The sequence below is a fragment of the Phacochoerus africanus genome, chromosome 15 (assembly GCF_016906955.1).
Source record: "Phacochoerus africanus isolate WHEZ1 chromosome 15, ROS_Pafr_v1, whole genome shotgun sequence".
In the NCBI taxonomy this organism is placed as follows: Eukaryota; Metazoa; Chordata; class Mammalia; order Artiodactyla; family Suidae; genus Phacochoerus; species Phacochoerus africanus.
The window spans coordinates 70,424,702-70,449,525 of record NC_062558.1 but is presented as its reverse complement, the minus strand read 5'-3'; the positions used below and the strand labels follow the sequence as shown (position 1 = coordinate 70,449,525).

Here is a 24,824-nt window from a genome sequence, read left to right as displayed (position 1 = left end):
ACAGCACAGGTCACAACTGCAGCTTGGATCACATCCCTGGCCCAGGAAATTCCATATGCTCCGGGGGCAGCGATTAAAAAAAAAAAAAAAAAGTGGGAAGTAAAGGAAAACACCCCCCCCATGGGTGACTGGGCACCATGGCAACAAATAGTAAAAGAAAAAGAAAATTAGGCATTCCAGTGTTCTATTGTGGCTCAGCAGGTTAAGAACCCAACTAGTATACATGAGGGATAGAGATTGGATTCCTGGCCTCACTCAGTGGGTTAAGAATCTGGTGGTGTTGTTTTGTGCTGTGTGGTGTAGGTTGCAGATGTGTCTGGGATCTGGTGTAGGCTAGCAGCAGCTCCAATTGGAACCCTAGCCCAGTAACTTTCATATGCCACAGGGGATGTATACATATATGTGTCACTGGGTCACCAGGCTGTACAGTAGAAAAAAAATAATGTATTGGGGAAATAAAAAAAAAAATTTAAAAAGAAAAAGGAAAAAAAGAAAAAGAAAATTAGACTTTCCAGATAGAAAAGAATGTTTAGGTTTAGATAGTCTGGATTTGAGGTGATAAGAAAAATTCAGGTAGAATACTGTAATGGATAATTAGATATATATTTCTGGGGAAAGTTCTAGATTAGAGATATGCTTTGGGAGTCACACCAAAATTAGTGGCAATTATGTTTTGGGACTTTTTCTCCTAGGCAGAGTGGTGTGAATTAGCTTTCTTCTTGGCTTTGCTGTTTCATTCACTAAATGGAACAGAGATTTGGTGAAATCTCACTGTGGAAAATATACTCCAGGGGAGTTCCCATTGTGGCACAGCAGAAATGAATCTGGCTAGGAACCATGAGGCTGTGGGCTTGATCCCTGGCCTCACTCAGTGGGTTGAGGATCTGACCTTGCCATGAGCTCTGTTGTAGTTCACAGACATGGCTGGGATAAAGCGTTGCTGTGGCTGTGGCATAGGCCAGTGGCTACAGCTCCGATTTGACCCCTGGCCTGGGAACCTCCATATGCTGTGGGTGCACCCCTGAAAAGAAAAAGAAAAAGAAAAGAAAGAAAATATACTCCATAGAAGTTTTTGTGATGATAGAAATGTTCCATCTACTCTCAAAACAGAATTCAATAGCTGTATATGTCTTTCAAGAATTTGAAATGTTGTAAATGTGATTGAGGAACTGAATTTTAAATTTAAGTTTAATGAAATAAATGTTTAATAGCTGTATGTGTCCCTTTTTACTGGATGTTTCACTTAGTGAATGGGCAGAAGAGAAAAGCATAGTGGATAATCCTGGTGATTATAGAAACTAAGAAGTAGGGTATAGATGATATATTTTAGTAGGTGGATGAAAGAAGGGACTAGATAAATTATGAATACCCATGTATATCACCAGCATTACCCCATATCAATAACACGGCAGATCAGAGGGCAAGAAATGCTGTGCCATATGTGAAGATTTGAATGTAGAATGTAGAAGATAGAAATGTATCAATATTTTTGTATGAGATAAAGTACGTACATTTCCAGGCTTAGAATCATTGCTCTAAAAATTTGTCTGCTTTTATCCTGCATCTTCACATGGAGCAGAAGCTTCCTCAATATGATACAAGATAGTAGTTAAGAGTGTAGACTCTGCATTCCAGCAGTCTGAATTTAAATCTCTGTTCCTCTATATATATTAGCAGAACGACCCTGAGAAAAAATCTTGATTTCTCTATGCCTTTGTCATTCAATAAAGTATTAATGCCAGGTTATTCTGAGGTCTTTTTAAGATTTAAATAATAGCACTTAGAAAAGTGCCTTGAATCTAATAAAGAGTTTACTAAGGTTATTTATTGTTAACTTAAAAGTAAAGTTGGAAGGAGTTCCTGTCGTGGCGCAGTGGTCAGCGAATATGACTAGGAACCATGAGGTGGCAGGTTTGATCCCTGGCCTTGCTCAGTGGGTTAAGGATCTGGCGTTGCAGTGAGCTGAGGTGTAGGTTGTAGATGTGACTGGGATCCCACGTTGCTGTGGCTCTGGCGTAGGCGGGTGGCTACAGCTCCGATTAGACCCCTAGCCTGGGAACCTCCATATGCTGCGGGAACAGCTCAAGAAAAAGGCAAAAAGACAAAACAAAACAATAACAAAAAAAAGTTGGAGACATGTTTTTTGAGACTATTTTGAAATCGTAATAAAATAAGGGTATTCTATGCACTGGCCTTATTGTTGATATACCCCTACACTCTTCCGATATTCTATTATTTTAGATAGAAACATTTAGTATGTAAGATCACCAAGTTCTTTGTATTAATCTTTATGATGATAGGGAAAATAGTTTATCAAAAAAAGTTTACAGTATTTTTATTATTTCTGTGAGATAGAATCAGTTCCTTTAGTTAATTTTCTTCTATTTAGGAATTCAAATGCTTTTTTTTTTCTTTATATCTTTATGTTGATATTTTCAACTGTTACTTATACCAATTCTTTTTTGTAATTTCTTTGAGTTTACATTCGACAGTAGGAGAAATGATTATATGGTCTCAGATTTGGTAAAAAAAAGCAATGCCATAAAGGAGGAAGATAATCTTTTAAAACATTTCCATAAAGATGCCTTTATTGTCTTTGGTTCTCTTCACATTTCAGAGATTCAAGATTATCCTGCCAAGACGTTTTGTTCCTCTACATTTAAAAAATAGATGAAATTTATTAATCAAATATTAGTTTAAAAATATGTTTTGCAGGAGTTCCCAGTGTGGCTCAGCAGGTTACGATCCCTGCTAGTATCTATGAGGATGCCAGTTCATTCCCTGGCCCTGCTCAGTGGGTTAAAGATCCAGCATGGCTGTGGGCCGTGCTGTAGGTCACAGATAAAACTCGGATCTCATGTGGCTGTGGCTGTGGCTGCGGTGTAGGCCAGCAGCGGTAGCTCTGATTCAACTCCCTAGCCTGGGAACTTCATATGCTGCACATGTGGCCCTAAAAGAAACAACAACAACAAAAAAAAAAGGGTTTGGTATTTCCTTCAAATTCCAGAAATCTTTCTTTCTTTTTTTTTTTTTTTGGCTACACCCATGGTCTGTGGAAGTTCCTCAGCCAGGAATTGAACCTGTGCCACAGCAGCAAACTAAGCCACCATGGTAACAATACCTGATCCTTATCCCTCTGTGCCACAAGGGAACTCCAATTAACTCCAGAATTCTGAAAATACAAATAAGACCATTTTCTCTTTCTTATTAATTTTAACAGCAATTCCTGAATTTGTCACACAAGTGAATGTTGCCTTGGAAGCCTTAAGTAAAAACTCTTTGGATGTGTTTGATGATAATCAATTTGTGGACATCTCAAAGAAGATCTATGATACAATTCACGACATCAGATGTTCGGTCATGATGATTCGGGTAAGTTTGCTTTACCTTCCATTGAATTATTGTAACACTCTTCACCATCTGGAATGCCTGGAATGAGTGCAAGAAATGCTTTATTTCTATGCCATAATGTCATTCCTGAAATCCATTAGATCTTTAGAAATTCATATGTATCCCCAAAGTCAGCTCTCCTGTCACGAACAACACTTTTACTTACGTATATGATTATAACTTATGCAAATGAGTACACTTAACTGCCACATGTGCAGCAATGATAGAATTTGGTGTTTGCAGGATTCTTTACAGTGTCATAGAGCGTGATCAGGAGCCAAAGAACTTGTGAAGTGATTTGCTTTCTTGAACAGAAAGGAAAGGATCTTTCTCATCACTTTACTGAAGTTTATAGGAAAATGTGTTTTAAGAAAGGGAATTTTGGAGTTCCTGTTGAGGCTCAGTGAGAACCTGATATAGTGTCCATGAAGATGTGAGTTCAATCCCTGGCCTTACTCAGTGGATTAAGGATCCATAATTGCCACAAGCTGCAGTGTAGGTCACAGATGTGGCTTGGATCTTGTGTGGCCATGCCTGTGGCATAGGCCGGCAGCTGCAACTCTGATTCAACTCCTAGGCTGGGAATTTCCATATGCCACAGGTGCAAACCTAAAAAGAAAAAAAAAATAAAAACTTAAAAAAAAAAAGGGAGAGGGAATTTCTATGGCTGAACCGTCTCATACTGGATCGTAGAATTGAAGTGTTCTTTAAGAAATCTCACTTGGAGCTTCCAGGATCAGCACACTTGTGACCTGTCTAATCTAGAAGCTATCTATTGGGAAGAATATACGACATCTTCCCAAGTGTGTGAGTCATTTGTTCTGGGCACACTGCATGTATAGAAACCAGGATTATTTGTTTTTCCTCAAAATGTTAAATGGGGTATCTTTTTAATGTCATAAAAAATAGAAGTTTTTTGGAAAAGGCACATATAAAGGTGGGTGGATAGATTATTTTAGGATTGCTTCACCTGGAGTATTTGTGTTGTCATTAGTCTATTTAGGAAAAAGAGAGACAGAGACAGTGAGGCAAGGAGGGGAAGAAATCAACTAGGCATAATTATGAGTCACTGAAGACAACTGGGGCTTGAGCCTTCTGGGGAATTCTAGGAGGTACTACAGAATTTGCCTCAGAATTACCTTATCTCAGGGGAACAAAATCCAATTTATTTACCTATTCATCCTTGGTTAAAGGCTACCTCTCTTCATAGTGTTACTGGAGCCTCCTGCTGGGCCAATAAAGCTTTTGTGGCCAAAAAGGCCACCCTCAGGCAGAGTAACAGGTGATTGCAATGAGAAAGAATCTGCAGGGCTGCAGGGCTGGTGAGTGCAATTTGTAAGTAAGAGTGGACTTCAATTTCAAAGCCTCCAGATTTAACTGTCAGTAAGACCCTGTGCTTGAACTAAGATGTGCTGAGAAGATATTGGTGGATCAAAGGTATCTGAACAGGTCTGAATGTCAGAGTTTGTTTACATGGAGCAGTCCAGGAAAATGGAGTCATTTGGGGATCTTATAGGGAAAAAGGCCAACAGAGTTTGAGGAACCTGGCAAGGCAAATGGGTATTTTTGGAAGAAAGTGTAGAGATGTCAAGACGTGAGATCTAGCAGTTCTGGGAAAACCTGCATACAAACCAGTTATATGTATAAGAGAACCCTCGGAATATATATTTATGGACAGCCTAGAAGGATTTGTTCCTATGTGACTGGGAACTGTGGCACTGTGCTAGTGCTTGTCTGAACTGCAGAGTACCTTTGCAAAATATTTTCTTCTCCTAATACTGTTTTTTTTTTTTTTTTCCGTTGATGTTGTTTGTTTGTTTGTTTGTTTTATGCCTAACCTTTGTGGACTATGGGGCAAGTACTAATTCAGAGCTGAGAGGCTAGGTAGAACCAGAAGATAAACATTGAAAGTATGAAAAAGACATGAATTTCAGGAGATAATTTTACAAGAGTGAAACACCATTTCCAGTATCCCTGGGTGGATATTTGAGAAGAAAAACCAGTGAAATAGAATAAGTGAACCAGGGTAGGGAATGCATTTTTTTCTGCAAAAGCTATCTAAGGATAAAATCTTATAACCTCTCCCATTTGAATATTCTAGTATTTAAAATTTTTCTTATTATCAAAATGGTTTACATATAGCAAAGCCATTATTTCTACATATCCTTCATACCCAGCCATCCTCTTTAGGGCAAGAAAACAATTTATTGTAATTATTAACAGCTTTAGAAGGGAGTAATTTGGCCATATAATCATCTCTTTTTCAAGGTAAATATTTTCAATTTCTTTTAACTTTTCCTTATAGGAATAATTTAGTATTTTGCGTTCTGGGCTAGTCTTTATTTTAACTTTTCAACAAATTTCTCATATGAGACTTTCAAAAAGCATATTCTAGAAGTTCCCTGATGGTACAATGGTCCGGATTTTGTGCTTTTACTGCTGAAGCCCAGGATTCAATCTTCACTCACTGTTCTGGGAACTGAGATTCCACCTCACCTCAAACTGCTCTCACTTCAATCTGCTGCACACTGTGGCAAAACAAACAAACAAACAAAAACACCAAAACAAACCACTAATTGGTGCCTGTCCAATGTCAAATAAAAAAGATGCATTCTTATGTTACTAGTATGAATACAGCCATCTACTATTTGCCTATTTTACTTTCCCTTTTAAACACCTTGATTATTGGATAGACAATAACTTCCTTTTGTTTTTATTTTTTATGCTGTTGTTGCCTGCATATCCCTTCTCCATTTTGATTTGATGTGTTTGTCCTTGGTCCCAAATCCTAATGCTATTAAACTTCATTGTTTCAAATGATTCTTCATGCAATGTATCAGGCTTCTTTTAAATGTGGTTGGGAAACATATCTAAATTAGTATTAATTAGAAATGTAAAGTTATATCTCAGTTCCTTCATCTAGATGACTAATAAAAGTATTAAATCATATTGGCCTTTTATCTGAATATAATCGCTACTGTATAGCTCTCGTTAAGGGAATTTGTGTTAAGATCCCTTAGAATTTGATGGTCCAGTTAGCTGAGAACATACTAGTTAAGTGTATGGATTGAAAGAATGTTTTGTTAATGTGATGTAGAGATAGTCTTTCTTCAAACACAATTGATGACCAAAAAAGTGAAATAAGATAATGGCAGAGCTCCTGCACTTGAAACCCAGAAGGATAGTCTAGAGGTCTACCATTTCCTCTCCATCCCTGCACCCACAGTCTCCTGGACAGCCTCTAGGGGTGCCTGCACAGAACTTCTGCAGGAATTCCTTGGTGGGTGACCCAGAAACATTTGTACTTAATTGGATTATAGAATGAAAATAGAAGCCAGACTCAGGCATAATTAATGAAAACCTGTCATTTTCTTTTCTGTGAGGTTTGTCCCTTTATCATAGAAGATAATAAAATTGATCTAGTATAATCTCTTTAAAGGGTCAGATGTAATGCAATGCTGACCAACATCCTGACCTCAGAACTGCAAAGCATTTGATGCTTTATTCAGAGTATCTAAAGAGTGCCAACATTGGAGTTCCCGTCATGGCACAGTGGTTAACGAATCTGTCTAGGAACCATGAGATTGCGGGTTTGATCCCTGCCCTTGCTCAGTGGGTTAAGGATCCAGCATTGCCGTGAGCTGTGGTGTAGGTTGCAGATGTGGCTCGGATCCCGTGTTGCTGTGGCTCTGGTGTAGGTTGGCAGCTACAGCTCTGATTAGAACCCCTAGCCTGGGAAACTCCATATGCCGCGGGAGTGGCCCAAGAAATGGCAAAAAAAAAGAGTGTCCACATTAAAGCAATACGTGTATAATTATGCAAGTTTAGGGAGGGCTAGACTGTCCTTTTGAGAATGTGACTGTTAACAGAATCCTGAATTTTCATGAGTGCTCTTTAGTACTCTTGAGAAAATAAAACACTACTTTAGGATCAGCACCCAGTATTTTAGAGTTTTATGAAAATATAATTATATCTGTGTTTAATATTTATTTTGGTGAATAACTACATTACTGATTGTTTAGATTATTTAAAAAATTCCTAAGTCAAATATTATGATATTTACTCTTACTGTCGCCACTGAATTCAGTGTATGGACTAATGAGATTGTAGAATCTCATTCATAACTTTGAAGAGTAGGTAGTATTAACATTTTTATCTGTTTCGTGTTAAATATATATGTGCAGATTTTATAATTACTAGGAGCCTCTATAATATAGTGGTTAAGTCTAAAGCAAATAACAAATCTCACGAAACCTGGGTTTCCTCCTTTAAAAATAAGCTTGGTATTATACCTACTTCAAAAGATCATTATGCTGACAAAATGAGTTACTAGAAATGAAGTACCTAGTAAATAATAGTACTTATAAGAAGATAGTTACTGTTTCTATTACCACTGTGAGTACCACCTGCAGCACATATGAGTAGTACTAGTACTACTGAGGCTGCTTATTATTTTGTCTCTCTTGAAGAATGTTAGCTATAGAAGCTATAGAAATATCCTATTGTATAAACAATATCTTCTCTTTGAAGGTATTTCACTACTGGCCACCCATGTTATTCTCTCACAATTTATTTACATTGTCCTTTTAAAATAGCCTTTGTTTCTGGATAAGAACTTTTTTTATGTTTTGTTTTTATTTTTTCTAGGGCTGATCCTGTGGCACATGGAGGTTCCCAGGCTAGGGGTCAAATCAGAGCTGTAACCTCTGGCCTACGCCAGAGCCACAGCAACACAGGATCCGAGCCAGGTCTGCGACCTACACCACAGCTCACGGCAACGCTGGATCCTTAACCACTGAGCAAGGGCAGGGACCGAACCCACAACCTCATGGTTCCTAGTCAGATTCGTTAACCACTGTGCCACAACGGGAACTCCTGGATGAGAACTGTTTAAAAAAATGAAAATGATGAGCCATTGAGCCTTCTTATGTATTTCAAGAGGTTAATTTTTAGGAGTTCCCCTCGTGGCTTAGTGATTAACGAATCCCACTAGGAACCATGAGGTTGTGGGTTCGATCCCTGGCCTTGCTCAGTGGTTAAGGATCCAGCGTTGCCATGAGCTGTGGTGTAGGTCGCAGATGCAGCTCCGATCCCGCGTCACTGTGGCTCTGGTGTAGGCCGGCGGCTACAGCTCCGATTCGACCCTTAGCCTGGCTCCATATGCCACGGGATCAGCCCTAGAAAAGACAAAAAAAAAAAAGGTTAATTTTTAAAAAATGCAGAATTATAAAGCTAGCTTAAGTAATAAGGATTCAAAATCAAAATTTGCATTAAATTATCCATAATTCAGATACCTAATATTGATAAACATGGATATCCTCTTATGGAAACAATATCTTGAGAAAAAACATAATTATTTTTTAGAACTTCACCCTTTCAAATTTCTTTTTGGATTTTGGCTTTATATTGTGCTAAGTTAGTGGGAAGAAATTAATATGGAGCAACATGAAGCCAAGTTTGTTGTATAATTTTATATTTCAGGTGACAGGAACATATTTTGGATATCTCATTTGATGGAAATTAATTTTTGAAGAAACAAAGGAAAATAAATCGAAAACATTTACATGTCCCAGTTTACATGATCTTTACATGAATCATTTAAGGCTTCTAGAATTGGAACAGAGTTCAATATAAAATTTTAACTTATATAGCCAGAAATATTTTTTATGTCTGATTCTACTGTACTTATAGAAGCGGATATATTTGTAGCTTTCACTGGAATTATATATAATTTTGACAAATTAGATTACTTGCACTGTCATTTCTCTTTGAACTTCTTTCATTGTTTTTTGTAATTTCTTTTCTCCATGACTTCAAAAAATTATGTTATTTATATGTCTTCTGGACAGAGCTGATGTTTGTCTCTTTGAAGTCTTACTCAAACTGCCAGAGAGACGGACCGTGACAGTGTCATTTAGCAGCTAACTAGTGTAGAATGTTATCTTGTACAATTAGAATTCTGTGTAATTCAGTTTGAAAATGAAGAAATAGTGAAAATAATATTGTGAAAAAATCAAGACATGCATTCAAGTCCCTGTTTTATTTATTTGTCTTTTCTAGGGCCTCACCTCGGGCATATGGAAGTTCCCAGGCTAGGGATCTAATCAGAGCTGTAGCTGCTGACCTACGCCAGAGCCACCGCAGCTCAGGATCCGAGCCACATCTGCAACCTACACCACAGCTCATGGCAACACGGGATCCTTATCCCACTGAGTGAGGTCAGGGATCAAACCCTCAACCTCATGGTTCCTAGTCACATTTGTTAACCACTGAGCCACAAGGGGAACTCTGCAAGTCCCTGTTTTAAGTTCCACTTATATTGTTAGTTTACATGACAGCATTAGTTTCTTCAGTGTAGCCAGAAATGAAAGCATACCACTGAATTCCTACTTTTACCTAGTAAAGTAGCTTAAAAATTGCACTTAAAATGAAGGACAAAACACTGTTCCCTAAGATAAAATGCGAATAAAATGCGAATGTCCATGTTCTAAAGCAGTGTAATGTCATGGATGTTCTGGACAGAGTAGTAAATCCATAATGATAATAGTATCACTGATTATAAAGGAAAAAGTTAAACTATCCATATTTGTAAATTATATAACCAACTATATTGAAAATCCTAAAAAGTTTAGGATCCTAAATTCTAAAACAAAACAAAAAAACTCATTCTAGTAGAAAACTGATAAATAGATTTAGCAAGATAACAGAATACAATGTCAATATTCAAAAATAAAATTTCATAATGGAATGAAGGAAAAAATAAAAGTAAGGACAAAATTAATGTAATAAGAAACATGCAATAGAGCAATACAATGAAACTAAAGTATATATTTCAATATAGTAGCAACTAACAATTAGAAAATACATCTTTTAAAAGTACAATACATTTCAGCCCTACAAATAACAAAATAAAATTAGTGTCTAAGTTAACAAAGACGTAAAAGATCTAAGCTGTGAAAATTGTAAAATATTATTAAGAAAAATTAAAATGACTTAAATTTTTGGAGTGTCATCATATTCCTAAACTGGGAGACTCAATATTGTTAATGAATCAATTATTCCCAAATTGATTTATATATATATATATATTTTTTTTTTGTCTTTTTGCTGTTTCTTTGGGCTGCTCCCGCGGCATATGGAGATTCCCAGGCTAGGGGTCTAATCGGAGCTGTAGCCACTGGCCTACGCCAGAGCCACAGCAACGCGGGATCCAAGCCGCGTCTGCAACCTACACCACAGCTCACGGCAAAGCCGGATCATTAACCCACTGAGCAGGGGCAGGGATCGAACCCGCAACCTCATGGTTCCTAGTCGGATTCGTTAACCTCTGTGCCACGACGGGAACTCCCCAAATTGATTTATAGATTTAATGCTATTCCAAACAATTTATCAGCAGACTTTTATGAAGACTAATAATCCAGCGTGATTATATGGGTGTACACATTAGTAAAAACTCATCAAATTGTGCACTCAAAATTACATGTAGATTATATTGATAATGGTAATTTTAAAAGTAGTAATATTTTGGAGTTCCTTCTGTGGCATAGCAGGTTAAGTCTCCAGTGTTGTCTCTGTGGGTTTGATCTGCCCTTTCAGTGGGTTAAGGATCTGGTGTGGCTGTAGCTGTGGCTTAGGCTGCAGATTTGGCTCAGATTCAACCTCTGGCTTGGGAAATTCCACATGCTGCAGGCGGGGCCGAAAGAGAAAATAAATAAGTAATGATAGATAAATAAATAAAAACATGTTTTACCCAATAGAGAACACCTTAGTTAACCAGCAATCTTAGTTGGATAAAGTCCTACCAAATTGTATTAATTTGGACTAATTAGAAAGGCTGCATGGACTTCTGAAAATGCTGACATTTCATTTATAAAATTAAATCTTTTTACTTAACTTTAACTGGCTGCTTGTCAAATATTTCTAATGTGTGAATCCTCTTTTGTTGATTTATATTCTTTCTGTTTGGGATTCATTGTGTATTACCTTAGATCAGTGATTGGCAAATTTATGGCCTATGGGCCAAATTTAGTTCAACATCTATTTTACATGGCCTTTGGGTAAAAAATGATTTCAACAAACGGTTGAAAATTTCAAAAGAACAATAATATTTCTGACACGTGAAAATTATATGAAATTCTAATTTTAAGAATGCAGATACATCCATATATATCTATTGCTTCTTGTTCTACAATGACAATGGAATCTATATGGTTTGCAAAGCCTAAAACATTTACTCTTTGGGTACTTACAGGGTAAATTTACTTACCTTCATTTTACATATTCTGTTTTAGCTCTTTACCAAAATCTTAAATGACTTGTCCAAGTATCCAATCTCTCCTTTATTAGTTTTCCTTATAAATCCAATTGTCCTAAACATTTGAATATTAGGATTGCCTTTTTTTTCAAGTTCCTTGAATCATGTGACCACTTAGAGTAACTTCTGCTAAACGTCCCTCTTCTCCACCCTCCTTTCCAATCTGTTTACTATTCTCCAAAGTATTCAGATTTCCTCACCTCTTCTTTTGTGGGTCAAACTATCTGTGCCTCTGTCTTTGCAAATTTTATATTCATGCCCTGATATTTTGCAAAGAGAGTCCTTTAATTACTAGGACTCACCCTTCTCCAAAGGCTGTAAGGAATTTTTTTTTTTTTTAACCTTCTTGGTGTATTCATTCAGCAGGTAAAATTAAATTTTAGCCTAGCCTCTGATGATCATACATTTTGAAATTTAGTTGTTGAGGTTTACATGATGTTGAAATTCATCAACTTTACTCACCTGCTACTTTTTATTTCCTTTATGTTAAAGTAGTAACAAATTTTCCAAAGTTTATTGGATTACAGATATTGTCATAAAATAAATATTTGCTAACTAAGTTTAAATAGGCAATGAATTAGGGTGAGTATATGCCTTGGTTTCCTTTGAAGAAATCTGAATTGTCCCCCTTTTCACTCTCAAAAGTGTCAAATCCAGATGATATATTATGTTCACCCTAGTTTCTGGGTCTCAAGTGTATGGTCTGAGGCCCCGTGGTGCATCATTTTCACTCAACAGGCTACATTCCTGGCACTAATGATCATTGTTCCTTATCAAGACAATTTTCCAACCTCAGGGACCACTTTCTTTCCAGAGGGTTAGCTTCTATCAAATTCTACCTTCCTTTCTTCATGCTCTGTAGACCTTTTGTTGATTGTGGAGAATCTATCTAGGCTCTTATTTCAAGCATCTACTTAATGTACAGAAATTTGCACCTTTTCATTTTTCAGAGTAAAACAGTTATCCTGAATTCATTTTAGTCACTCTCCATTCTCACAGGAGTCTTGCCAGGGAATAGCAGTGAAAAAACTTTGTCCTTTTTAGAAGTGATATGACTCCTTTCTAGTGTCAGGACCAGTTTATAAAACAGCCAATTACCAAGGACCTTTCTGAGGGAGCTTAATAAAAGGCCTGTACCAGAATACCCTTAGCTTTATATGCAAATTTAAATCAAATATTACTGGGAAAAATTGTGTGGTGTGGTTCTTGCTGTTTCCTCTGAAAACAAAGAGTTTTAGGCAGGGAAAAGCAGAACCACCTGCTAGCGATGGTCAGCAAGAACGGAACTTGTATGCACTGTCCTGTATGCATGGCCTTGTATGCATGGCCTTCCTCCTGTGTATGACATTTGAAGAGACTTTTGACAAGGGAACAGAGGTGACTAGAGTAGGACACAGTGTTCACTAGAAACCTGTTGATGAAGCTACAAAGCAACACTGGCCAGTGATGTCTGTTGCTCATGCTGGGAGAACGATGTTCAGCTTGAAGTCATTCTGGGAAGTGCTCTTTCACCAAAGGGTCAAAGCCGCTGAACTGGCAGGAAAGTCTATGGTCCAAAAGGGCTTTGATGCAGACAAGTCCTGCACTCAGAGAATTCTAAGCAAGTGCTGCATGGAGCCTCCAACTCAAAGTAGCTGAGTTGAAGAAGCCAGGCATCTCTCTTTGAAAATAACTTCAGAGGAAATAGCTAGCCCTGTGAATAGAAAAATAATACACAGAAGATATTTAGTCATGGTATCTTAAGGGATGTTTTTGTTGCTGTTTGTTTCTGATAAGTTAATTATTAAATAATTTATTTAAATTATTATACTAAACCTGTATTAGTAATTAAATAAATGAGGAAATATACTGTGGCAAATCTAATAAGAAGTTTTTATTATTTCCCATTTTTGTTTTCATCCTAAGAACTCTTACAGGGTGCTGATCGCTTACCTCAGATATAATGCTTAGCTGCCTACGTTTCAAAAGTAACTTTTGGAGAGTGGAATAAGCCTTCTAGAGAAAATACAATTTATGAAATGATGACTTTTGGCAACACACTTTGGGATAACTAGTAGAAGGAGGGATATTGAGAAGTTTGTATTTTCAGAATCTGTAAAAAGGTTGTAGTTTCAAAGGGAGAAATATTTTGAAGCCTGATAGCAAAGGTCAGTGAGGGAGCACTTGAAGTCACTCACTGATGGGGAAGCAACAGGACAAGATCCAGAGTCTCTGAGGATCTGGTTCAGGTGATTTTCCTATACCACTGGAGAAGGAAACAGCCCAATAATTTTTACACAATGAGAGCCCTTCTAGTTCATTGACTGCCCTTTGTTGATGGGCCAGTTATAAACATAGAAACCCTAAAAACCACTTTTCAGGCAAGTTATTGAAGAACACTTACCCTACAACTCTCTTCCCTGTTCCTTCAAATGCAGATACATAGCCTTCTCCGTTGTTCCTTCAGTTTGCCACATTTACCTGGTTCTTCTACCATCTTTCCACTTCCTGCCCTCTCTAACCATGTCCTTTCTACAAGAATTGCACAGCAGTCTTCTTCAGGTCTGATTATTACCTTACATAACATCCTGCATAAATCCTATATCCAATCATAAAGAAAAATAGCTTCTCCCACTTCACCCACATTTTATCTTCTCACTCAAGTTTATGTTTATCATGAAAAATGACATATCATATTCACATGAGTTTATTTATCAATTGCCTGTCTCCTCATACAAGAATGTGGGCTCAATGAAAAAAGTTTTTAGACCTTTAAACTAAAATAAGATGTTATTATTTTACAATGAAATGAAGTGATCGATTTGGTTGCCTATTTTGATAGTCGTAATATTATCACTGGACCTCACAGAATTAAGGGCAAGAAAAATGTTCCTTTATTGTATATTTTATATTACCAAAAGTGACAGATAGTAGGAAACTACCTTAATAGATATTTTCATGAAGAACTAAAATTTGCTTGATCTCTGGATTAAGATCATTTTTAAAGTGCCAGGGATTTTTACTAAATATTTGTACTTTGCAACCACTAATGCTATCACAAATACGTATACATGTCTGTGTCAATGTTATTTGTTTCAGTATAAGCTTTTGTAAAGTATGGTACATGTAGCTATTTTGAAATATCCTTTAGTTTGCCTTGTGCAGGTGACAAGATTCCTCTTTAAAGAGGGGAGACTTCCTGATGGTATGCATTAGCTGTTGGGCTCTGAAAGCAAGAAAGATCTTTGAGGATGGTGTTTGTGGAACTTGCTGAAGTGTATTTCATGTACATTATCTTCTATTATCAGTCCCCCTTGGTATTATAGTCTCTGAAAACTATCACAAAATTATCCACAAATTTAATGATTAAAATGTGTTTTATGCTGTCTTATATTGCAATGTTTGGAACAGAACTCAGAAACTTAATTAAAGTCATAAAATATAGAAGGATACTATAACAAAAACTATTTCTAACTGTTAAAAATGGCTGTAAAATACATTTTAACCAGTGCATAGTGGTCTGTTTACTACAAAATATAAAAATAAAGCCAGGGTTTTTTGCATATCCTCTATTATCACAAAAATTAATCATTTGGGAATATATTCAGAGGACCAGTTCAACAAAAATTTATATTGACAATGCATTTATAGGTGGCTTATCTCTTCCAATGAGTTTTGCTAATTTAACTCTTGGAAGACAACCTTATTTTAGGTTTGTCTCACAGTGCTCCATCTTCAAGGAAATTCTTTTTCTTTGGAATATCTTTGTGCCCATGAGTAAGTCAGGTCTTCTTACAACTTTGGATTTGCATTTTTAAAACAGGGAAAACAAACATACCTGCATAGTAATAAAAATGATTTGAGTTTAAATGGGATAATGTATATACAGAACTAAGCAAAATTTATAACCCATTATAAGTACATAATCATCAGTATTAGCATTACAAGTTAGTAATACCAATAAAATAAATTTGCTGTGTGTACTAGCGTCACAAGTGTTAGCTGCTGTAATACAACCCCTAAATCCCCATAGCGTATCTCAGTGATGGTTTATTTATCATTCATACGTTGGTCTGATGGTAGCCATCTGGATAGGTCTCTACCAGATGAAGACTCAGTGGTTCACAAACCTCCAATCTTTTGATACTGCCATCTTTAACATGTGGCCTCCACTGTCACTGCAGAAAGGGAAGAAACAATAGATGATTAAACAGGAAGTTTGATGACCAGACTTCAATGTGGCACACTACCCTCTGCATCCCATTGGCCTCCACTCAGTCAAATTGGACCCAAATCAATCACAAAGGAGCTAGTAAATGTCTTCTGCCTTTATTTCCAAGAAGAAGAAATGGGATTGGTGAACATCTGACTGTTTCTTGTCACTCACTCTTTGTTCCAGTAATTACTGCTGTGCAATAAACTACCCTAAATTTAGTGACATGAAACAACAACCATGATTCTATTGGTCAGAAATTCACAAAGGGCATAGGCTTGTTCATTCATGTGTCTATGGACTGAGGACTGGAAGACTAAGGAAACTGAAATGTAGCCTCTCATGAGGCTTGCCTTTTTCACAGCATGACAGCCAATGGATATTGAGCTTTTTGCAAAGCATTTCAGGAATCCAAGAATAAGTGTTATAGTTAACAAAGGATATATAATACATTATTTTATAACCTAATCTCTGAAATCCTACACTTTTTTTCACTTCTGCCATAATCTGCTGGTTACAAGCAAGTCAAAAGCCTCCCCAATTCAAGAAGAGGAAAGAGGTGAATCCCACCTTTCAATGGAAGGTGTACCAAGGTCAAAAGGAGCACATAGGGTAGGAAGTAAAGTAGTACCCATTTTTGGAAAATGCAATATGCCTTACTTATTATAATATTCTTATTGCTGTCATCAACTTTTATCAATAATAATCTTTATGTATTAACTTCATGACCATAGGTTTAATTTAAACAACCTTCTACTTATTAAGTAGTAAATAAAACAATAGAAATTGCTTAAACTATTGCAAGTCATCTTTGTTTAATTACAAAGTTTTGTGAGATCTGATTAATCAAATATTCTAGTTAAAAGGGCTTTAAATTGTTTCACTTTAATATCTTGTCTAAATTTGTCCATTGCTTATTTAAGACATTAAGCTATACACAATTTTTTGATACTTTCTAAAAAATTCCTTTGAAATAATAATATCTAGTAGATACAAAATCAAATAAAAGTCTGGAGAAGTATATGCCCAATATAAAATTATTGGAGTTCCCATTGTGGCTCAGCAGAAATGAACCCCACTAGTATCCATGAGGGATGTTCAGTGGGTTAAGGATCCAGTGTTACCATGAGCTGTGGTGTAGGTCACAGACATGGCTCAAATTCCACATTACTATGGCTGTGGTGTAAGCCAGCATTCAACCCCTAGCCTGGGAACTTCCGTATGCCATTGGTGTAGCCCTAAAAAAGACAAATATATATATATATATATATATATATATATATATATATATATAATTATAATACCTCAAATTGCAGAAGGTGTCATATTAAAGAATATTTTCTGGGAGTTCCCGTCGTGGCGCAGTGGTTAACGAATCCGACTAGGAACCATGAGGTTCGGTCCCTGGCCTTGCTCAGTGGGTTAATGATCCAGCGTTGCCGTGAACTGTTTTGTAGGTTGCAGACATGACTCGGATTCTGTGTTGCTGTGGCTCTGGCGTAGGCCGGTGGCTACAGCTCCGATTCGACCCCTAGCCTGGGAACCTCATATGCTGCGGGAACGGCCCAAGAAATAGCAAAAAGACAAAAAAAAAGAATATTTTCTGTTATATAGTTCCCCCAATCAACCCCTTGAAAAATATTTGAGTACATTCTATCTTTCAAACATTATGCTAGATTTCATTAAGAACATATACATGGGAGTTTCTGTTGTGGCTCAGCAGTAAAGAACCTAACTAGTATCCATGAGGATGCAATTTGACCCCTGGCCTCAATCAGTGGGTTAAGGATCCTGTGTTGCTGTGAGCTATAGTGTAGGTCCCAGATGTGGCTTGAATCTTGCATTGCTGTGACTGTGGTGTAGGCAGGCAGCTGTAGCTCCCATTAGACTCCAAGCCTGGGAACTTCCATATGCCATGGGTATGCCCCCCCCCAAAAAAAAAATTTACATGAGTGAGGATTGATCCTTGTTTCAGATAACTGTCATTCTCATTGAGTAAAGAGATATGTAAGCAAATAATAAGAATTTATTGTGTGTATATATGTATGTGTGACTGGGTCACCTTGCTGCGCATTAGAAAATTGACAGAACACTGTAAACCAGCTATGATGGAAAAAATAAAAATCATTTAAAAAAAAGAATTATTCTGATGAGTGCTATAATGGAAGTATACAGAATTGTGGTTGGAAATATAGAGTTTTTAATTCTTCCATAGAGAAACTTATGCAAAGATATAACTGTGTGGTGACATTTAGGTTGGACTTTTTTGAATGGGTGGGAGTTGTGTTGTTGGAATTATGGCTTAGGACTTTTCCGAGGATATAGAGGTAAGGGAATGTTTCGAGAATTGAAATTAAGCTAAGATGCCTGGATCCCAGTATACAGGTGGAGGAAGACTGAAAATTAAGATGATGTAATATTATCTTACATGATCTTAATATTAGATTTTCAATATATTTTATGCACTATCAAAGACACACGAACTGGCCAAATATTACTAGGCTTGGCACAGCTTATTCAAAATACTTTCCATAGGATTTGGGTTGGGGAGTAACATTCTACCTCATCTGCCACAACATCTACTTCAAGCTGCCTAATGTTTGAAAACTGAAATTCTTTCAGCAAGAGAGAAGGGAAAAATTAGAAACTGGGTGAATAACAACAAATCCCTTACAGTATATTTACTATTAGAGGAAGGTAGGAATTTAATCAAATGCTAATTTACTGTTTATGCCTCACTGAATATATTGATCAAATGTTATTGTCATGAATTGCTCTCTCCCTTAGAACATGAAACCTGTCCAAAAGGGAGTTTAGAAGAGTGATAAAGATAATACTATTATTAATGATGATAATAATAATCATAGAAAAGCAGTGAGGCTTTCATTTGGAACCAACCAGCCTTTTTGTATTTACAATGAACCGAAGCCAAGCATATGCCAACAGCATCTCTGACTGCCTAACTGTCTCTGAGGAGAGTTAGGAAATCAGCCTGACAGTCAGGCATGTTCACCACTAGAGCAGCCAAGGTGAAGGGATTAAAATGCTGTCTTGCCAGCTTCAGGGACTCATTGTGTCTGTTCCAGATATAACATGCCACTGATTACAGAGGATTCTAGTGTTAAATTGATGGAAGAAATTGCTAATCAAAATGCAAGTGGGAGATGTAAATGCAAAAAGATATGATCTCACCAGTTAATGCACAGAGAATCATTTTCTCCTTCAGATTCCTTGTTTCATTATTAAACCTGAAGCTTTACATGTTAGCTTCAAAAGAACCACATCAGTCAGAAAAGGTTGAAAGACAGTGTGTTATGCTGTGATGAGCACTGGATTAGAAATCAGAAGACCTTGATTGTGGTCTCAGCTATATTATATAGTAGCTGTGGAGTCCCAGTTCTTTCCCTTTAATGCATTGTTACATGGTGCCCTAACATATAAGGGTGGTAATCACACTTGTCTTGCTTATGTTACATACTTCAGGGTGACTTTCCGTTCTTCATTCCTTCCTTCTTTCCTTCCCCCACCTCATTATTTAATATATTCATGGAATTATCTTTATTCATTTAGGTTGAAAGTTGTTATTGAATACCCCTGTGTCAAATTATCAGATATTTAGGCATATAGAGATGGTAATGTTAGATGAGATCTCTGTTTTCAAGAAGTTTATATTCCAAGGGAAAGAGAAAGTAAACAATTAAAGAAAGTTATAGACAAGGCAGTTATGTTGAGTGATATGACAGAAGTAAGCAGAATGATGTGATGGAGAGAAAATCGACATAAGAGATAACAGCACCTTCAATACAGTAGTCAGGGAAAGCCTCTCTGGGGAGATCAAATTTGACTTAGTTAATATGAATCAGGATGAGTCAGCAGTTTTAAGACAGGGAAGAATGTTGCAGGCAGCATAGAATAAATGCAAAGATAGCAAGACTGGGAAAATGCTAGTTACACCTAAAGAAAAAGAAGAAATCACTGTTGTCTATAACTTAAGAGGGGAGTGACCCAACATTATTTTAGAGAGCTAGCCAGCAAATAGGTTATTTTGGCCTTGTCAGATTTGTTAAGCAGTTTGGATTTGGTTTCAGAGAACTAAGAACTTTTGAAATAACTTTAATGGGTGAGTGACATGAACCCATTTGCCTTTTAAGAAGTCCCTTCTTGTTTTGGTGAAGGTTGACTTTATAAAAGACCTCCAAAAATGTGTTAAAGCAAAACTAAGTTTAGTAGACTTAGTGCAGTAAAAGAGCACATCACCCTGACATCACTACTATTTCAAAATGGGAAATTAGGGAAGGCTTTTTATGTCATCATAAGGTCGGTCTGTCCTGAGAGATTCTTACACAGTGTATTTCAAGAGAGAGAGAGAACCGGTGGGACTTGGTGGCCTCATAGATTTGGATAGGTGGACACTATGAACTGAGAGTCATGAAATGAATCTGGGTAAGTTTTTAGTCTTGATAATTGATGAGTTTAAGTGGATTGTTTTTTTCTTTGAGGAGCAGGTATTTCCTGGGGAATGCAGCATCTAAATTATGATTGCTTAATTTATTATGAACATAAGAATAGTTGAGTCTATCCAGTTCTATTATTATTTGATGCAGAAACAGGGAACATGTTGTTTTCATTTCTCACCAGTCCATGAAAATATGGTATTGCAGGTGGGGGTCAGCAGGAGTAGAAGTGAGAATGCCATCCATATATGAATCTGCTGTTATCTTCCAGGCCATGGATGGCGCAGACTTGGTAGATGAGCACTATGCTCTCCAATGCAACAGTTACATGTGCTTACTGAGCACCTGAAATTTGGCTAGTGTGATTTGAGGTGTGCTATGTAGGTGTAAAACCCACAACACACTTTGAAAGCTCAACAAGAAAAAAAGGAATTAAAAATATTCCATTTCTATATTTTTACATTTGTACATGTCAAACTGATGTTAATAAGGTATTTCAACCAAATACATCAAAAATATAAATTTGACATGTACAAACTATTCTTATTTTATTAAAATGTATATAGCAAATTTTAAAGTATTCATTATATTTGCATTGGACAGTGTGGACTAGAGAGTTGGCAAAAGAGGTAGATGGATTTGAAATTTGTCTTGGAAATAAAACTGACTGGATTTTCTTGGGTTTCATGTGAAGTTTAAGGAAATAAGGGAACTACATTTAGCTCTTAGGTTTCTTGTTTTGGGCCATTGTGTGGACGTGAGTGACTTGATTAGTTAAGGGAGACTTGAAGAAAAGAGTCTGTACTAGAAGTTCGATTCCATTTCAGTGGGCTCATTAGGTGTTAAATTCACTTATTTTACAAATAAGTTGTATGAATCATTGAATATATGATTTTGAAACATAGAGAAAACAATTGGGCCTGCAATAAGAATTTGATTTCCCTTAGCATGGGCTGCACTCACACTTAGAGAAGGTATATTAGAAAGAAAAAAAAGATATAGAAACAGACGTATTTACAATTCCTTGTTAAGAGATAGCAAAGGAGACTGACAAGAAATAACAGGAAAGTTTGGAAGAAAATCAAAAGAGTACTATCTCAGAAACCAAGGCAAGAGTTTTTCAATGGTGTAGAATGTTACTTAGAGGTAACATTCCTGATAAAATAAGATGTGTTCTTTGTATTTGGAGACAGATGATCAGGTAGGTAATGTAGGTTTAGATATGTGGTGCACTGGTGTCTTGGTTTCTTGAAACTGATGACTTAGGCTGTAGCTGGGAAAAGGAGCTAAATACTCCAATTATAGGTTGAGAAAACTACCAGTCTTCTGGGACCAGTACACTTCCACAGAGCTTAGACATAAGGAGGGATTTGGGACTGGGAAAAAGAGATTAGATTGTTTGAAATGTGTAGTGCTCTAAAAGAGAGGTAAAACAGTTCTCTCGTTTCCCTCTGCAGTGCCCTTGGGACACTCTATGAGGTCTTTATAGTATAAGTAGAGAAAAATAACAAAATAAGCATGATTCCCTGATGATGACTGAACCCACACTCTGAAAGTCAACGTTTTATGCTTCACGTAGGCATAAAGTTATATGACTGCAAACATTATATATATAGGCTTTTGGTAAGAACTATAGTTGTTGTTAATGACTCAATGTGTCTCTGTCCTAAAACCCCCCCCCCCCTTTTTGCTATTCTTATAGTTTTTGCTGTGGAAACATGCTCATTGCTTGAAAGGCCTCTTCTTTACTCGGCTTTTACAAATATCTACAGAGTCATTAGTCTTTGTGTACTTTTTGAAACAATTGTCTTTAAACACCAGTTGTTTCTATTGATTTGTTAGGAAAGATTTGTTTTGCTACAATATGTTCTACAAACATCTACAAAAAGATGTTCTACAAAAGCTTGCTGTGACCAATTCAATTTCAGCTGTTCACCACTCAAAAGCCAATATTTAAGAGACAAATATTGGTTGGAAAGAAATGACTGCTTTTGTCAGGAGGCTGGCAACCTAGGGAGAAGACAGACTCCTATTCAAAAAACAACCCCAAAGATTCTGCTGACCATGAAAAATTTTAAAGCAAGAATTATTTGGAAAAGGGATTGGCACCTTCTTTATCCTCCACTGTGTACAGATTTCCAATTGCTGGTGGTGAGGCAACAGGGTGGTATTCCAGGAATCTTGTGCTCAGCGTGAAGTTACCCATCCTCCACCTAGGTGGGGACTTTAGTTTCCACCAAAGAATTAAAAGATACTATGTTTATTCCTTAAGGAGGAACCAAGACCTTGCCCCATCTCTGTGCTATTGTTTCTTGATTGTTCCTCCTTTGTTTCTGTATCCCCTCCCTTCCTGGATTAGTAACTGTTTGAATCTGCCCTTAGGATCTCAGGGAAGATCAAGGAGCCTATTTTCTCCAGACAACAGGGGACACAGAAAGGATTTGAAGGTGGGAGGGCCCCAGAGCCTCCTATTCTATTTCATCATTGCCCTATGCTATTCTGATAATTCCAATATTGGCTTTTGCTTCACTCTCAGTATCTCTTCTAATGTAAAGATCCAATATGTGTTTCTTCTTCCTATTATATTTTAATTACCATAATTATTTTTTCTTACCCTAGATGCAATGAAAACAGCAGTCTCAATTCACTTGTAGAAGAAAGTATCAGTTCTTGCTTGGGTCAGAGCTGAAAATAGATTCACCCACTGGCTATACTCAGGAATTTCCTGTGTTATTCTACTGAATATCTCTTCACTTCAGCTATCTTGTTAATAATTTCATACATAACATGGTAAACTACAAAGCTAGTTAAATTTAAAAATATTATAAAAATGAAAATCACTATTAGTAAACAATAGCATTTTTATTACAAAAATAACTCATGCTTGTGATATGAAATTAATGGAGGACAGTTTATAGTAAAAAAAAAAAAAATTAAGCCCTTACCGCTATTATTCTTCCAGGGCTAATTGCTTTTAGCAGTTTTGTATGTATCTTTTAAGATAAGTTTCTATATAAATCTTAATACATCTACTTGTTGTCTGTGTATATCTTTTCTTTGTTTAGTTTTATAAAAGTAAGACCATTCTATGCCTACTGTTTGCAACTTGATATAATTTTTTTTTAGATATTTATTTATTTATTTTATTTTTAAATTTTTTTTATTTTTGCCATTTCTTTGGGCCGCTCCCACGGCATATGGAGGTTCCCAGGCTAGGGGTCAAATCGGAGCCATAGCCACTGGCCTACGCCAGAGCCACAGCAACGCGGAGCTGAGCCGCGTCTGCAACCTACACCACAGCTCACGGCAACGCCGGATCGTTAACCCACTGAGCAAGGGCAGGGACCGAACCCGCAACCTCATGGTTCCTAGTCGGATTCATTAACCACTGCGCCACGACAGGAACTCCAATTTTTATAATTTTATAATTTCATGCATTGGTTTCTCTTATTTTCAATTCAAAATAAAAAATAAGGACCCATTCTAATTGTCAATGATGAATTTTTTTTTTGTCTTTTTTTTTTTTAAGCTATTTCTTGGGCTGCTCCCACGGCATATGGAGGTTCCCAGGCTAGGGGTCGAATCGGAGCCATAGCCACTGGCCTACGCCAGAGCCACAGCAACGCGGATCCGGATCCGAGCTGCGTTTGCAACCTACACCACACCTCAAGGCAACGCCTACCACAGCTCAAGGCAACGCCTACCACAGCTCACGGTAACGCTGGATCCTTAACCCACTGAGCAAGCCAGGGACCGAACCTGCAACCTCATGGTTCCTAGTAGGATTCATTAACCACTGCGCCACGACGGGAACTCCTCAATGATGAATTTTGAAACGAAGCAGGACCCTGTGAGTTTCCTGGGCACAGAAGCCTTTCACCCCCATTTCTTGCCTGTAAGAAATAGGCCTCATTCAGCCTCCATGACCTTCCATGAGTTTCAAAGGGCTAATCAGGGAAGAAAGAGGATGCAGAGACAATAAAGGAACAGTCAAGAAACAGAAGTGCAGTCTTGGGGCAGGGTCCTGGTTTCTCCTTAAGAAATGTACATAACAATATCTTTGAGCTCTTCTGCAGAACTAAACCCCTAACAAATAGATGATGTTAACTACCTGATCAAGTCTTCTTCATAAGAGGATCACCAGAACAAGTCCTGGGGCCACTAAACTCCAGCTTTGAAGAAAAAAGAAAGCTTGCATCTGCCCTGATCCTTATCTATAACCTTATTTACCAATCCCCAAACTACAAAACCACCTCCTATTCTCTCCCAAAGAAGGCACAGTCTTTAGGGCATTAGCCTGCTGTGGCAATAAAGCTGTTTTTTTCTCCTTCACCCAAAACTCTGCATTTCTGTTTGGCACTGGTGGACAGGGACTGAGTTTTGGCAACAGTCTCTTTCTTATAAGCTTTTCCTGTAGGTAGAAAAAGAATGAAGAACTGGGAAAGATAATCACAGACAACTTACAAGGAACAAT

The 24,824-nt window shown here is 37.1% G+C and overlaps 1 protein-coding gene across 1 annotated transcript in view; it reads left to right on the top strand.

Annotated features, from left to right (window-relative positions):
- Positions 1-24,824, top strand: part of LOC125116320 (catenin alpha-3) — a gene marked incomplete at its 5' end in the record, with an annotated part of 829,627 nt that overhangs the window by 452,173 nt on the left and 352,630 nt on the right. Inside the window, one exon of the mRNA XM_047761436.1 lies at positions 3,221-3,372. Coding sequence (XP_047617392.1) covers positions 3,221-3,372 — 152 coding nt within the window. The remainder of the gene's footprint in view (positions 1-3,220; positions 3,373-24,824) is intronic.